This window comes from Elgaria multicarinata, chromosome 8 (assembly GCF_023053635.1).
Source record: "Elgaria multicarinata webbii isolate HBS135686 ecotype San Diego chromosome 8, rElgMul1.1.pri, whole genome shotgun sequence".
Taxonomy (NCBI): domain Eukaryota; kingdom Metazoa; phylum Chordata; class Lepidosauria; order Squamata; family Anguidae; genus Elgaria; species Elgaria multicarinata.
The window spans coordinates 27,983,625-28,001,568 of NC_086178.1; the positions used below are offsets into that span (position 1 = coordinate 27,983,625).

Consider the following 17,944-nt stretch of genomic DNA (forward strand, 5'->3'; position numbering starts at 1 on the left):
AGTGCATCAGCATACTGCTCAGTCACATTCTGATTTATTAAACCATGATTCATGGCCAATGGTTGAAAAGGCCCTTACTCATCTTTATTTCTACATTAAAAGAAAACAGAGAGCCTAATATTTAAACAGCATTCCCTCCTCCAAAAAAAAGTATAGAGCATTAAGCTTTAACAGCATGTAGATGCTCCTCTACTAAGTGCAATTAAAAGGCTGAGCTAGCTTGCAGTATGATGCAAACAAGGCATTTATTATTTAACCACAGATGGTACCAGTGGCAGCAGCAGTTCTGAACATTTTCCCTTCCCCCACTGAGAGAAGCCGCCCTTACTGCCTGGCCTGCTGAAATCTAATCATTTAAGGCTTCCAGTTTGAGCTCAAAATCCTAGGTTCTGTATCACAGATGGATTAAAAATGTGACCTCAAGGTTAACAGGCTGTGACTTTGGGTTTTTGGTTAAACCATATCACCCTAGCAAGGTATTTACCGCCCACCTCTTTTTGTTTTTCTAAAAGATAACTTTTTGTGTTTACAAAGATTTTTCCAGGTTCATATGCCACACTCAGCAAGCACACTGAATCTACATCACAGTGTGGCTTTGTTATGGCCGCACAAAGATAAAACGTGTCAAAAAGCTGTCCATTCAAATACCAAAAACCCACTCTTGATGGCATCCAATGTACCTTCTTTTAATCACACTTCCCAAAGAACTAACTTCCATTTCAAAGGAAACAATAGGCGACCTTTAACCCCTACCAGATTACAAAATGTGACTGTCGAAGCAGTCTTTGTAACACAGCAACTGGACTATTTATTAAAATGCCAAGAGATGTTAGACCAAAGGAGTGCTATTTACTAAGTGACCCATGGGCAAAAATATTCAGACATTCTGAACCTAGAAAAATACATTTATAGAGAGACAAAGGTGGGGTGGGGGAGAGAGAGAGAGAGAGAGAGAAGAGAATTATTCCAAAACTGTGCCAGAATGGAAAACCTTAAGACTCACAAAAGAAAGAGGGGAACACCTGCCCCTCATCCCTACTCTTTTCTGAAATCTCATCACATTTTTGCATTTGAACCTAAATGAATTATAGAAACACATATATTTTCCTCTGTAAATAGACTCTGCATAATGTTCCTACATGCACTTGCACCAACTTTTCTTGTCTTGGTTCATCTCTTTTCCTACATCCACTTGCACATTTCATAAACAACTTGTAAACTCAATATACTGGGCCTCTACACATAAGTTTTATTTCTATCTGTAGGATATGCAAAAAACAAAAACCACCCCGTTAAAAGATAGGAGTAGGAATATATATACCAAAACTTAAGAGTTGAGTCATATAAAAGTACTCTACTCTAAACATACCTTAGGAAAGTACTAAGAGAAATAAAATATTCTGAACTTTGTTCGGCGTTATATATTGTTATATAAATGCAGATTTAAAATGATAAATTTTCCCCATAACCATCACCTAGATACCCTCCATCCCAAATTACATCCTTTTATGCAGAATCTAAATGGATTATTCCTATTCCAGTTATGGTAAGCAAGATGGTAGAATACCATTTCTCAAAACACCCAGCAACCTATACAGCCTATATTTTGCTTCCCAAAGTATCTATGCATATAGAAAACATGCTGTAATTGAAAAATCAGTCCTTCTAAGTGGAAAAAAAATCTTCTAGAAAACCAGCAAGGGATCATTCCAAAGCTAATAGCAAATATGCTAAAATAGATACCACCTACAAAACATAGTATCTGGATTCTTAAGAAACTGCAAGCAACAACATCTCATCATAGTAAACGTTCACTGGCTGTTTGCGCTGACTAGTGTAAAGATACCTGGAATGTAATGCTCAGATTAATAAATATATACTGTAACAACAATTATACTCCATCAGTTAACCAGCTTCTCTTAACATCCCCCCAACATAACATCATCTATGGTGTGGTATACACCGAAACCTATACAGTTCAAAAAACAAGAGTAAAATGTTGATAAAATGCTGATTTCAAGTGGAACTAATTCTTTATAATTTGGTATACAGAGCTGCTTCCCTTCACTGTAAAAAAGAGAGAGAGAGAGACAGACAGAGACTTAGCAATAGGTGCTTAACAATCCACTATCTTAAAGCAAAGTAAGGATTATTTTTCCACTCTGCTTATTGTGCCCATAATAGCGGCATTGAAAGGAGAACAGCAACAGAAATGCAGCACAGAAATCCTTTTTATTTCAAAAGGCGACCCAATTTTGCAGAAGCTGAAAAGAAGCAACCTGCTGCATTGGGGGGGGGGGGATGGAACAGGGCAGGCCCTCTTCTATTCCAAAAGGGCTGATGCCGATTGTGGCAAAGGAGCATTAATTCTTACCTGATACGAACAGTTTTCCTGGTGTACCATCTCAGTGCATCATACAGAAAGCAGACACCAAGAGCCAAGGAGGTTTACAGAAGCTGCACAGTTAAATTTTACAGCATCTGAAGGAGAAAAGAACGCCCTTGTAAGGCGAGAGGCTTCCCGCAGATTAAAATGGATGCTGTTTCTGCTGTTTCAACCTGCGCAATGGCACTGCCTTTGCTAGCGAGGAGCGTAGCGGAGCTGTTCTCCTCAGGGAACTAGCAATGAGGTTTAATAACATGTAGCCACGGCTGCTGTGGGGGAAGTGGGGAGGGGGTTGTGTGCACGCTCACTCATCACTAGCACAATCAGCCAATTATATTATAGACACAAAGAAAAGAAGATCAGTGTGGTGCTGGTGTGACCTTCTGGTGCTTTATGTAGGTAGTTAACTGATGTGGAAACATTCTAGTCCTCATTAAAGAGAAAAGGGAAAGCAAAAAGATAAATCAATACATTGCTTTGAACCACCAGCACTATTTTCCCTACAGTCATTTTCCTGACAGTACACATAAAAATCGTATCTAAACCTGTGTAATACCACAGTTCTAAGGACTTTAAAAGAGCCAGAAACATTTTAATAAAGCACCAAAATAAGAACTCTTATCGGTTTTATTTTAAAAATATGCACATAAAAAGACGTGTTCAGAGAAATATTATAATAATTAAAAACCTTTCCACATGATGTTTATCTTCAGTAGAACAATCATGTATTTTATTAACAAATAGCCAAGATATTAAATCATTAAATAGCCATCAGAAGTATGTATTAGGGATTTTTATTACTAATTTCTGAAAAACGTGATTTAATTTTTGACAAACTCATTTTACAGATGGGCTGAAGCAATGATAGGGTGCAATATTATTAATGCAATTATGAGGGCAGTTATTTTTGTATTTTATTCTCTTGTTGGCTTCATTTTGCCAATTTCTTTAATGCAAAATTAATGTTGGCTCCTAAAATTTGACCCTGCCCCTTCTCTCTGTCCCTGATTGCATCTTTTGTTTGTCAAGCAAAGAACAGCTGCATTGTGTGTATTTCTTTTTGAAACAGAAGTGCCTTGATCCAGAGATCAGCATGCACTCAGATGGCTCTTGTATTCATGTCTCACCCAATTATTCCAGCAGTGAAGGCAAGTGTGTAGAGCAAAGGAATGCACATAATTTATTCCCTATATTGGGTTGGGTCCAGACTTACTCATAATTAGAGTAGACCCAATTAAATCAATAGGACTTACGTTTGTCATGATTAACTGAAGTCCCATTGATTTCAAAGGGTCTAATTTGATGTATGACCTATGCTATGCGTGTTTACTCAGAGGTAACTCCCACTGTACTCAAAGAGGCATACTCTCAGGTAAGGCAAATGTGTGCAAGCAAAGGAATGCACATGACTTGTTCTCTATATTGGGTTGGTCATACTTAGTCATACTTGGCGTAGACCCATGAAATCAGTAGGACTTAAGTTAATCAAGATTAACTTAGGTCCCATTGATTTCTAAAGGTCTATTCTAAGTATGACCAACAGTGCAATCCTATGCATGTTTACTCAGAAGTAAGTCCCACTGTGTTCAATGGGGCATACTCCCAGGAAAATGTGCAGGTACCTTAAGCCTGGATTCAACCCACTGGTATAAACGGAAATGGTGATGCTGTTTTATGCAATGGTGCTCCAGAGTTAAAGAGTCAGGACTGGCTTAATACACCCCCCCACCCCAGATTGCCACCTAATCCTTATTTACGAACATTATTTATTTGTGAAATGTACCTCAGCATAAAAAAATGCAACTTTAGTTAAATACATCACAAAGATGGTATCTTCCAGCCCTCTCCCACATGGTGCCCTCCAGATATTTTTGACTAAAACTATCAGCATTTCTGACCATTGGCTGTGGCTGATCATAGTTGTAGTCGAACACATCTGGAGGGCCCCAAGTTGGGAAAGGCTGGCATATTCTATTGAGACACATGGAATACACCAGTTTCTTACAGGTTTTGCAATATGTTCTACGGAGCTCTTCAGGTGGCAAACCTACTGCCCTCCTAGGCCAGGTGGAATGAGCCAGACAGAGATGCAGAGGCCAGCTCCTACAGCACTCACAGAGCCAGTTTGGACACAATGCTAAACCATGTTTAAGCATTATGTGCAGGAGTAGCAGTGAGCCTCCAACTTGTGTGCTTCCCATTTCCTCTGGTGCATCAATGAGGAAATCAGAAGCTTTAGCTTCCACGTTTAAATTAACCATGGTTTCTCATTACATCTGAACTCGGAAAAACTCTGGATAGTTTAAACTATGGTTTGTTCAACAAGCGAGGATTAAATCTGCTTGTGGCTGGAGTGTGTAAGTCTGGGTAATGCTGCTGCAGCTAAACAGTATGCTGCTGCAGTATGTAATGCTAAATATAAATGTAACACTAAACAAATGCTAAATGTTTAGCGTTCTGTCTGAAAAGGGCTGCTCCTATGTGTGGTTATGTTTGCTTATTTCTTTCAATCACTCCAGTGATTATTTGGCAACGTGACCCACTTGGCACTTTTTGCCACTTGGCAAAAAGGAAAGAGATTATTCTTCAATAATGAAAATGGTTTTGGAATTTGGAGAAAATGCAGCATAATGCTTTAACAACTCTGTAAATTCCACAGTCAATGGACTTCAGATTGTTTCACTGGCTGTGTTCAGACAACACAATAGTCATTGGTGGGTTATCAAGGGGGTACTCTCCACACGACATGATTATAATCAACCAGTATGGATTAAGGCCAGCGAGTTGACTATTAGTCAATGATATTTGATTGACACATCTCCACCACTCAGTCCTCCTGCTGGTATCCCATCAGCCATTGTGAATTCTGCGAGCTGGTCTAGAGCGGCAGGCACCGCTTTGGTTGCTCTTGCCACAGGACTCAGTAGTCACTGAAAATAGCCAACTGTGTGCGATGAAATAGCTACTGGTGCCCATAACATGACACGATAACCAACGATAGTTCAAATAATCAACTCTGCACATCGTGGTGTGAAAAAGTAATGTCAGATGACAAAATAACCCACCGTTGAGTACTTAACCCACCGTTGGTTATTGTGTCATTTGAACCTAGTCACTGACAGCAGCATTGAAACCTAAATTTGACTGGGATAAGGGGAAACCGGATTTGTCAGGATTTTTGGTAACAAATCTGGGAAGGGGGGGGAATTATGAAAATTGAAGAAAAATCCGGAGTTTTCCCATCCTCCCCAGCGAAACGGCAGCTCTACTTCAATGGGAATTAACAAAAGATAAAGAGATGAAAATTTGCATGACGCTAGATCTTAGGTAGGGCTTTAGTCATACCAAATTTGAATCCAATCCGTTCATCTGTTGATTTTTATGATTTTTTTTTTTAAAAAATTGAGGTTTCAAAATTATTTTTAAAAAACATCGTTTTTAGAGATAAAGAGATGAAACTTGGCACTATGGTAGCTTTTAGGTAGGGCCTTAGCCATATCAAATTTGAAACAGATCCATTCATTTGTTGATTTTTAGAATTTTTTTTAAAAAATTGAGGTTTTAAAATTATTATTTTAAAAAACCATTATTTTTAAAGATAAAGAGATGATTAGAAAAGATGCCTGCTTTGGTTTTCCCTTTCTGCAGATCTATAAATAAATATGGCCATGTTTAAATCCCAATCTTGTGTCTGCCTCGTTATTTCCCACACTCCACATTCCCCACAATTAAAGTTATGTATACATTTGTTTTAAAAATGCTGCATTCTTTATCAGTCAGGCTTCTTCTTCTTTTTAAAATCTGACATATTATGTAACTTCTTCATGACAAATATAGGTATGTCATTAAAAAAATTCCTTATATAATTATTTCTCGCTTCATGCATTAACAATCTATTAACAGCTGAAGTGACTCACAGATGTATCACCCCCCACACCTTTGTGAGAACTGTGGCTTACATCTCGCCGGATACAGCTTTGATGTGGCAAGGTGAAAAAAACTAAACAGCAGCCCACATAACAGCTTTTCTTTTATAGATACCCAGGAGGGATGAGCTTCCTTTGCATTACTTTCTGGAGAAGACTTGATATGGATAACCTGCATATAGATAATCTGTGACTACAGATGATTCTACTCAGGACCTAAACTAGCAGTGAATTTGGGGCTGGATGTGAAGTGAAGACCTCTGACAAAAAGTAACTAGCTAGATAAAGATAGGGCAGTTTATGCATTGACAAGGTTCGCACAACACTCTAACTCAAAACTCAGTACTTGAGTTTGGGTTGTTGTTAAATCATGGGTTAGTATCTTGTTTGAAACCAGGACATTTTCTTCAGGATGGCTCATTATTTATTTTATTTTATTTATTTATTTATTAAATTTATATACCGCCCCATAATTGAAGCTCTCTGGGTGGTTTACAAAAATTAAAAACAGTGAACATTAAAAAGTATACAAAATTTAAAACCATCAAAAATATAAAACAACAGTATAAAACAACAGTATCCATTTAAACAACAATAGTTTTGGGGTCCATTAAAAAAAAACAACTTAGCATATGTTGTTAAATGCCTGGGAGAAGAGACCAGGCGCTGAAAAGATAACAATGTTGGTGCTAGGCGAGCCTCATTGGGGAAATCATTCCATAATGTGGGGGCCACCACTGAAAAGGCCCTCTCCCTTGTTGCCATCCTCCAAGCTTCCCTTGGAGTAGGCACTCAGAGGAGAACCTTAGATGTTGAGCACAGTGTATGGGTAGGTTCATGTTGGGAGAGACGTTCCGTCATGAAGTGTAGCTTATTTTTCTCAAACAAGGGTTGTTCAGGGAGGTTAACCAGCCACCCTGCATTATTAACAAGCCACCCTGCAGAAAATGTCCTGGGTTTGGACAACACGACAACCCATGGGTCAACAAACAACCCACAGTTCAACAACAACCCATACTCAACCACTTAGTGTAGATAGTGTGTTGTGTGAACAACCCCATTACTTTGTTGTTTTACCTATACATTTAAAGTGTCATCTACATACGATACACATGACAAATGTGCACAGTATAGACAATCTGTGCCTTTAGGGCCACATGGCCTAACGTCATGAGGTCCTTATTCTAATATCAAAATCCCTCTGCAAGTGATCAGTTCAGACCTCTGAAATGAGTGACCTGCTTCTTCCCTGACAGCTTACTGGCATGGAGGGTGGGAAAGAAAGAGAGAGAGAGAACGCATGGCAAACAGATAAAGAGAAAAAGACTAATCCTGCTCAGTTTGGGCTCTGGCCTCACCCACAACCTTCACAGGAAACGTGCCCCCCAATAGAAAAAAGGTACTTCATCGCTGGTATACAGGAAACATGTTAAGCAGCTATTAAAGAACAGACTGCACAATGGGAAAAAGTAGAATATTCTTCTCCTTCCTGCCACATTTGTTTGCCCACCTGAACAAGCTACCCAAAAGTCTCTAGTCCAATACAATAAAAGCCGGAATTGGAAGTCAAATAGGTGACTCCATTACAAACTGGGATGTCCCACTGGATTGACAATATGGTCCACCAGCATCAAAGTACTGCAGTGCTGGACGTGACCCGAGCCTTGTCAAATGGTGAACTCACTTCCAGCACTACAATTATTTACTGTGCAAATTTCCAGTGGTCTCAGTTCAGAAGAGTGCATCTGTATGGTTAATATTCTCTAAGTGAGTTCTTAGAAGCTACCCCTTGCCCATCTGAAAACTTTCAAAAATGCTTTTTAATCACCTAAGTGTTCAAAAAGCACTTTGAAAATTTGGCACAACAGCTTTCTAAAACAAAACTCTTACATGTACATTGTTGTTCACCACTTTCCCCTACAAAAACATTTTTAAGCAAAGTGGGACATGTAACTGGTGCTAAGAGGAAAGGGTTGAGAGGGTAAGAGTGGTGGGAATATGATAATATCGGCACCACCAAGCACATTAAGAGTGTTTCACTTGTAGCAAATGTTACAACAGCCTTACCAGGTAGGTCAAAATTACTAACCCCATTTTGCAAATGGGTGGTTGGGGCTTGAAAAACATTGCTTTGTCGAAGAACACACAATGAACCGGTTCACATGACACAACAGCCCATAGTGGGTCAATTTCCCTGCCAGCAGCATTGTTTAACCATCAAATAACCCCTGCCGCCTGGCCTCAGACCTCAGACCATGACAACCCTCAGCCAGGAGCTGGATATTCATAACAGCAGCCAGCACATGCCGCAGCTCCATGTGGATAAATTAACCCATGATGGGCGGCCAGGTTATGCAAATCGGCTCAGTGAGTTCATGGCTAAGGTGAGATTGAACCACAAATAGGCAGTGGGGAATCCTTGATGTTTGCTGAGTGCTGTGGACTGCCACCTACTGGCAAAAAAGAAAAAAACCTACGCAATTAAAAATAAGTGTTATTGATTATTTACTATATCCCCCCCCCCCTCTTTAAGATGGCAGCTTGGAGTGCTGGCTCCAGGGAATTGGCACAGAGGACTAATGTGATTTGCTGGATTTTCTTGCAATTTCTAGCAGATGGAGGAGCTGTATCTATCATTATTTGTGGCACAGATTGTTGTGTGATTGGTCCGTAGCCACTTTTAAACTATAGTGCCTGGCTTTAAGGATCCTTTGCCTCTGGGTTCTAATCTCTTTCATTCACTCCTAGTAGCTCTGTTAACGAAAGTGGAAGAAGGAGGTGGGGAGGGAACTGCCTGCTGCTATGGTTAGGTAGAGGGAAATGTATTTGCCGTCTTTATTTCTTTGGTGTATGGGGGAGGAAGCAGAAGGGGAAATTAACTGGGAAGGAAATGGGAGCAGATCAATTGAAGGAGTAGGGAATTGGGGGAAATCTTGATGGTGAACTAACTTGTGGGGGTGGGGAAATCATTGATTTGAAGTGGGAGCTGTGTGGAAAATTAACTGCTCTGCCGCCTGTAAAATTACTTTTGTGTTCAAAAAGGTGGTTTGATATTTTGAGGCCCACGACTCCACTTCTTCCTTGTACTTGAGGCCTGTACACATTACTTTTAATAGCATGCAGCATCAATGCTTTTTTCTTACTCAAAAGTAAGTGCAAGGAACCTAATAGAACAGGACCATAGCTTTCGGTGGCGGTGGGAGGTAGAAGGGCTTTAAGAAGGGCAATATCCTGGGCCAAGGGAGGGATCATCCCTCCCTGCTCCCAGGATGCCCTGTGCGTCATTTGGACACACAGTGACGATCCCGGGGTGATCACCGGGATATCACCCCGTCTAGCTATGGCCTTAGTCTGCGGCCTTGAGCAACTTCCTTGTCTCTATCAAATTTAGCCTGTTATCAACAGTGAAAAGCCAAATGCCTCTGAGCATCTCACAAGGAAATCTCACACACAACAGTGTTCTCGTATTCTTTGTCACCAGCATCTGGTTCTGATACAGGGAGAACATGCTACGTTTTCTCTGTCAGTTTTGTGCCATAGTCCCCATTTACGAAAAAGGTAGATTGCTTTTTTAAAAAAGAAAAGAAAAAGGAATCCAGCATTATTTATTTATTTATTGCATTCCTATACCGCCCAATAGCCGAAGCAAATTTGGCTCACTTTCTTGGGGTATCAGCTGTGTCTGCAGGCTCCTTCCTCCTTTCTGACAGTATCGCAGTCATAGTCTGGATTGTGTCCATCTGTGGTGGCCTGATATCAAGGCTGAATACAGAGAGCTCAAGCTAGCACAAAATTAATGTGAGGGGAATTCGCTCACTACTTAATTGTATGTAGTGCAGCAATCCATTCAATCATAGCTGGCTTTGTAGAATTCTGTGGTTGTTACTGTTCTACCCTGGTTACTGTCTTTGTTCTGTTGCTATAGTGTGAAGAACCATCCCTCCACATACAGAGGTTTGCAGCGCTCTCTCCAAAGCTCTTATTTGCCCTGGTGGGGAAAACATACACACAAATGTATGTTTTCCTAATGAGGCAAACAGAAGCGACGGGACCTCCATTGGGAAAATGGTTCAGTTAAGCCCTCTCCCTTCGTACTGTGATCTTGATCCCAATCACCCTTCCCCATGGCTGCTCTTTGCAAAAATTGATGGAGATTCACCTGCATTCACCTACTTGTACTGCACATCTCTTCTGGCTGTAAGATCACTGATTTGAAAGATGAGGTTGTTGACCTATAACATTGTGAAGGACATGGGGTTTTGCTGATTTATGAAATGTACTGGCTTTTTAAGTATATGGGCTTTTAATTGTATTATTCTTTCTGCTGTGTATCTGTTCTGGTATGTGTTGTGTAGCCACAATGGTATGTTAAGTGGAGGTGGGAGTCAGGGACTCTAGGCACCAAGACTCCAAGGTCAGATTGGGCCTTGCACCTGCAGGTTATCTCCCTAGTCGTTAGGATAATTGGGTTCAGTGTGAGAGAGAGGGCGAAGCCTTCTCCAAGAAGGGAGGGGCTTTAATAGCCAAACTGAGTTAGAGATTGGTTCAGCGGGGTCATGAGGCCCTATAGCCACAAGGGGATAAAAAGGGGCATCATGCCTAGGAGGGGGTCTTCTCTTCGGGGTTTGGAGGAAGAACATCAAAAGCCACCTAGAATGGTTGCTTGGAGTAAGCTAGAGTCTTTGTTTATGTTTTAGAGGTCTGGTTTTCCTGAGACAAGGCTGGCCGCTTTTATGGCTAGGGGAGGGCTATATGTTTGTCAGTTTTAAATGGAGCGCTGTGTATTTGTGCCTTCTCCTTTTGTAATCTTCCCTTTAATTCCTTTCCCTTACTTCCCTTCCCTTTATATCCCTTTCCCCTGTTATGCATGCTGCTACCACAGGCCAAAGCCTTATGTGTTAGTGTTAGCTGATTTATAATAAACTTGCTTTGGCCCTTACGCTGTGTGTGTGTGTGTGTGTGTGTGTTTTATTCCTGGAATCTCTGGCTTCCCCGGTTGATTGGTCCCGGGCCTACCTTGCAGGGAGGTCAGATTGACTCTGGCCTTCGTTTACAAACATTATTTGAATGTAAGCCCCACTGAACCAAGTGGGATGCTTTCAATTAAACATAGATGGTACTGGGCTGCAAGTGACCAGAACTTTCCATGAGTAGAGTGGATACTAACTGGACAAAAACATGGTTCTTAAAAAAGATAGAAACTAAATATTCATGGTTTGGTTCTCAAGTTACAAATAAATCTAAGAACAGAACATATTACAGTGTTCAGGTAGTTGAAGGATCTTGATGTCATGTAGAACTTGTCTCTGTGATGACTTCCTTGTTTTCCATGTTCGGACACAATGGCAAACTATGGTTTTCCATTACCCAGAAGACAGAGCATTAAGTCACCTCCCCATTCACACAGAGTAGGGATGGGGAACATGTGGCCTTCCAGATGTTACTGAACTACAACTTCTATCATCCTTCACCAGTGGTTTTGCTGGCTGGGGCTGATTGGAGTGGTTTATTGTTTTAAGACTGTCTGCCTTAGACTTTTAAGGAAAGGTGGACTTTAAATGTTTTAAATTAATAATAAGAAAGAAATTACTGTTCACAAAGTATTCAAGTTTCTATCTTTGGGATTTTATAGATTAAAAGATACACACATCCCTACCTCTTACAAAATGTGATAATTCACTAATATTAATTCCCTAAAAGGATTTATAATTAAAGATGTAGATGGGGAGAGTGAAATTAAAATAAGATAAGGAAAATGGTCAAAACGGAGATGTGGGCAAGACCAAGCAGATTTTAAACATGCATGGTGGGAGTGTAGTGGAATAAAGAAGTTCTAGATTAATGTAATTAGATGAATATGAGTGATTATGGGATAGAGACTGCCAGTGGATCTCATAGTTAGATCATTTGGTAGATTGAATGGACTGATACTGATAACATTTAGAAAAGTAATAGGAGATCAGTGGCCAAATTGGAAGGAAGAACAATTACCATTATTAGAGCACGGGGGGGGGGAGTATATGGCACAGAATATTTATAATATAACAATGTATTAAAAAACATGGAAAAGATGTGGAAAGAAAAACTCAGTGCTACAAATATATTCAATATTAGAATCGGGACAAATTATCAAAATAGTGGAGAGTTGCTAAAGGTAATTTAAGAGAACGTTGTGAATAACATAGATGCAATAATGGTACAATATAATTAGATGATGTAATCTATGTTAAAATATATTAATTATGTCTCTGTTAACTCATCTGAACAAGACTACAATACTGTCAGTCCTTGACTACACTTCAGTCAGTCCTCCTTAAGGATCTCCACCAATATATTATCTCTTTCTCCCCGAACCGTGATGGGCTGCGAGTACAAATAAACACACTTTCAGTGCTTTAATTTTCACATACTTTGAATTCACCAAGCCTGCTGGAATGTTTCACAGACCCTCAGGCTCACTGTTACACCCTATCCTGGTATTTCAGGTATTTCTATGACTTGAAACTCTTAATCCTCTAAGCAGCTGAAAGGGATATAGCTTTAGTGAATGCAGCTAACACGCAGCAATTATTAAATGCCTGTAGGAATAACTCCATGCAAAGGAGGTCTCAAGAGAAATTAGTTCCCTTTAAAATATTATCCAGGTAGTGGTAGCATAACATACGCAACATATCAGAACTTATCTTCTATTACTATGGAATAAAACTAGGAGAAACTCACTTAGAAGCTAAAGCCCTATGACATGAATATAAACAATGATTTCTTACTGTAATTTCATTCTAATTTTTAATACCAAGTTCAACTTCTACCTTAAAAATAATGCATGACAGAGTTTTCCAATTGGGTCAAAAGTACTGATACCTAACATTTAGGTTTTAAATCTCATATGTTTAATACTAAAAGCACTTGTGGATTAATATCTTATCAGAATGTGCATGAATTCTATCAAAAGTACCAAGAGCATAGTGAATTAAATAAATAATTTGTTAGAGTTAGCAGAAGCCTGATCCTATATTTACTACACAAAAGGGCAATAGGCTTCCAGCCTCCGTGCCAAGGTTCACCCTATTCCACTGTTCTGATTTCAAGAACCAGCCCTGAGACATCAATAATCATTGATATTTTAATATTTATTTTGATGAACATATTCAATAGCTAAAGGGTAGATATGGCTGCACGTCATAGGTTATGGGGGGGGGGGGGCTGAAGCCACCCCTACTGCACCATGGATAATTATGTAGACACCTGGCATACATATGGCAATGAAAGAGCCTCTCCAGGGCTAGTTTAACGATCATTTTAAGCATACTATGAAATAGGGTCCAGCTACTCCTGATGTAGTATGCACAGTTTCATGTAAGGCTCCTCTACTGTGTATCCTACTCCTTGTGCAATGCTTAAAATTCAGCTTGGAATATGGAAAGTCTTTCCTTATGAGGCAAGACTTGGCTTTGCATCCAGGCCCACCTGTTGTCCAATAGAGGCCCACTAAAAAGTCGTCCCCCCACTCAGACCTGCTACTCTGCTTTACCTGCTTCTCATTGTGGCCCACGAAAGGGTGGCAGTGAGTTGGAGGAGGAGTAGATACCACTGCCTACTTGCTCACAGGGTCCCTGCCTGCTTGTCAAAAAAGCAAGAGGTATCAATAATGAGAGAGGATGAGGAGCCAAAGCAGCAGGTGACAATACAGGTGAGAAGACACTGACTGCCAATAAACTACTGGGCCAAGGTGTTATTGGTAACATATAAAACCCTGAATATCTTAGGACCAGGTTACCTTAAAGAGTGCCTCACCCTTTATTTCCCTGACTGATCTCTGCAATCATCAGAGGGAACCCTTCTGAAGGTGCCACATGCTCCTGAGGTTTGCCTCAGGAACATTTGCAGAAGAACATTTAGACTGGGTTCATACAACACACTAACTCATGATGGTTTATTTTCCAGAGAAACCCATGATGGGTTAAGCATGTTGTCTGTGGGATGTTTTTCCTCCACTCAGTGGGTTATTTCCCCCAATTAAGCCACCCTGAAAACCCAGGGTCTGCAGTAAGGGTTATTTTAGCATGTTGCCTGTTGCACCAGTGAGGATTATGGAAATCGTCTACAGAGCTGCTAAGGAACAGCAGCCAAAAATGCTGCCTCCACTTTGGTCCTCTGAAGCAGGACGAGGAGGAGGGGGGCGTGAAATAAACTACTTGTTTGCCTGATCGTCTGATGGCAACACAGTAGGTTGTTTGCATAACTACCTACCCAGCGTAGCTTGCCATCCAGCATGTGTTAGTGTGATGTGTGAACCCAGCCATAGTGTTATAGCACTCACCATCTGGAACAACTTGACCAATTGACATTACACAGGCCCCCAGAGTTCTAATGTTTAGATGTCTTTTTAAAAATTGCCTCTTCACACTGGCTTTCCCTGAAGTGTAACCCAATAATTTTGTATTGTGTTGTTTTTATTGTTATATTTATTGCTGAATCAATGCGGCCAGGTTCCCAAGTGGTATGAGATGACACCACAAGGCTATTGATTGGAGAGACTACACAGCCTTTATTCCTTGAAAGAACCTCATAGCTCACAGATATTCTTCAAGGTATCACTACCAAATGTTTGAGCTCATTATGGTTTGGGGTTGGCAGTATTCCACAAGGGACTTCTCCAAGAAGATAATTTTAACATCAAATATACATTTCCTATGTTCTCAGTGCATGCCCATTCTTTATGCTATGGATAAGGCAGAAATATATGCTCCTCTCTCTTTTGCTGTAATAACACATAAGAGAAATTGTAATAAATTAGTCAGTGGCTGGCCATTTATGAGACAGTTATAATTACTCAAGCCTTACTCACACCAATGACATGTTATATCCTGCTATGCATACCTGCCCATAATTAGTCATACTTTTTGTGCTGCCAGAGGCTAGAGTTTCCACAAACGCCAGAGGAAAGGTATTTATTTAAACAAGAGGCAGTGCTAGCTTTTAAGGAACTCTGAAATGTATCTATGGAATAGGTAGAAAATATATTATTCTTTTGCTCACAATTTAGCTATAAATTGACCAGCAATATATTTGGTCAAAAGTGGAAGTATATCCAATTAATTTCTTATTTTAAAAATAATACTGACTTATTTTTAAGAGTTTTGATTATAAACCCACTCTTCTTAGTAAGAAAAGAAGCTTGCAAGTTAGTAGCTTGGGAAGTGCTCAGCACATCTACAATAGGTTTCAACAAAAATTCTTGAAAGAGTTTTAGGACATAATCCTACGCATGTTTAAACAGAAAAAAGTTCTACACTTCCCAGCATTCCTCAGCCAGAATGGCTGTTTGAAGGATGCTGGGAGTTGTAGGACCCCCCCCCCCCCCGTCTAAACAGGCATAGGTCTGCATCAGCCTATAATTTTCCTGGGAGTAATCTCCAATGAGTTTAGTAAAGACACATAAAATTGCACTATTTTATATCATGTATAAGGCTGCAACCTCAAGCATACTTAATGGGAAATAAATTCTATACTATTACTCCCCAATAAACCTAATTATGACCGAGATGTAAACTTTCTCAGAAATTACAAATATGGAAAAAGGAAATCAAGATGTTACTTTGTGCTGTGCAGATTTCTACAAATTCAAAATTTTGGGACTTAAAGGCAGATAATGTGGTTTACTAATTTCATTTTAAAAATAGCCTTTTTGTCCTCCAAAAAGCTAACGTCTCTCATCCTGAAGCTGTGCTGCACCAAGAGATTTGGACTTCCTGAAGCCAGTGTAATTAAGTTTGACTGTCCTCACATGGATTGATGTACAAAAGCGTCTCTTGCACCATAGAGAATGGCATTGCTACATTAGCCATGGAAAAGCATTGTCGTTACAACTGTAACCATTTTATTTTTAATCTGTTTTCAGTTAACCCTTTCTCTCCCTCTCCCTCTGCAGCTTAGAGCATGTACTCTCTTCATTCCATGCACCAGCACTACAAGAGCCCTCCTTTCCTCTCTCCCTCATCCTTCTCTCCACAGGCTCCACTCTTTTCTCTTTCCACACACTGCAGGCTGCTCCTTCATCTGTCAGTGACCTTCCCCATTTCTTCCTAACCCACCGTGCCATATCTCAGTTAGCTTCAGCGGTGAGGTGATGACAAGAATAAACCCCGCAACCTGACTTCTTCCAATTTTAACCAAAACATGCCCCCATTGCCTTCTAACAACAGTAGCTAAGGGGGCCATAACAAACTGTAAAAAAAAGTCTGGGCCCCTTCTAGTCCTCTTATAAATTAAACGCTTTTTCTCTCTGTAGCTATGGTGGGACAGCACTACTAGATGACTCTCAACCTCTCAAAAAATGTTGGTTAATCCATTTTTTTCAGTTCCTTCGTCCACAGATCTCCACTCTTCCATCTCTATGACTTGCTTCTCTTCTTCTGTTTCCCAACACACAGTGCTTCTGAATCCCATTTCTCAGCTACTCCTCTTTTTCTCTCAGCATTCCCAAGCATCATGTCTGCATCACCATAAGTATCTGCACCCCATCTCTCACCTAGCCCTGTTTCTTTGGACTCATCTACACCAAGCAGGATGTTCCACAATGAAAATGGTATGAAAGCGGTATATAAAAGGCAGGAGCCATACTACTGCTTTATAGTGGTATTGAAGTGCACTGACAAATGTTGGGGCCCATGACACATGCCATATACCGCTTTCATACCACTTTCATAGTGTTATATCCTGCTTGGTGTAGATGTGTCATGGGCCCCAACACTTCTCAGTGCACTTCAATACCACTATAAAGCAGTACTGTAGATCCTGCAGTGCACTTCAATACCGCTTTAAAGCAGTAGTGTGGTTCCTGCTTTTTATATACTGCTTTCATAGAGGAATATCCTGCTTGGTGTAGATGAGCCCTTTGTCTCTCTCATACATCTCTCTGCACTGCAGTTTCTCAGCCATGGAGCTCATTGGTAACATTTCTCCAGTTGCTATCACTCAGCCAAATCATAGAATCATAGAATAGCAGAGTTGGAAGAGGCCTACAAGGCCATCAAGTTCAACCCCCTGCTCAATGCAGGAATCCACCCTAAAGCATCCCTGACAGATGGTTGTCCAGCTGCCTCTTGAAGGCCTCTTGTGTGGGAGAGCCCACAACCTCACCAGGCAACTGATTCCATTGTCGTACTGCTCTAACAGTCAGGAAGTTTTTCCTGATGTCCAGCTGGAAACTGGCTTCCTTTAACTTGAGCACGTTATATGTACCTCACAAGTAAATTGTGAGGGGAGAGAGGGGAGGACATGAAACTTGTACACTGCCTTTGAAGGAAGGGTGGATTTTTTTTAAAAAATGAAGTAAAATAAAATAATGCCTTTAGTAGTCTGGGGCATTACATTTTCAAAATTATCCATGCCCCAAGTGAGGATTAGAAAAATGTATCATTAAAAAGTTCTTGCATGTGACCTACAAGTCATATATTGTCTAACTATAGTTAGTAAAACATCTAAACATATCTTCCATGAAGCATCAAAAATATGAATCTTGCCAGATATCACCCTTGTTCTCTTAACTGGAATTAAGGGAGCCACTAAGGTATTATCCAGGGTTTATCCTAATCCACATAAAGCAGTTTTGAATGCATTGCAAAATCAC

The 17,944-nt window shown here is 40.2% G+C and overlaps 1 protein-coding gene and 1 pseudogene across 3 annotated transcripts in view; one reads left to right on the forward strand and one right to left on the reverse strand.

Moving 5' to 3' along the window:
- The window catches only part of SCHIP1 (schwannomin interacting protein 1), a 111,158-nt gene that overhangs the window by 49,705 nt on the left and 43,509 nt on the right, over positions 1 to 17,944 (reverse strand). The window contains exon 1 of one of the 3 annotated variants that reach the window (XM_063132035.1): positions 2,375 to 2,640. The exons of the other annotated variants lie outside the window; for them this stretch is intronic. Within the exon in view, the coding sequence (XP_062988105.1) occupies positions 2,375 to 2,404 (30 nt within the window). The 5' untranslated portion in view covers positions 2,405 to 2,640. Of the gene's footprint in view, positions 1 to 2,374; positions 2,641 to 17,944 lie in introns of those variants that run through there. 3 annotated transcript variants of the gene reach the window in all.
- Positions 8,568 to 17,944, forward strand: part of LOC134402314 (translin-associated protein X-like) — a 47,735-nt pseudogene continuing 38,358 nt past the window's right edge.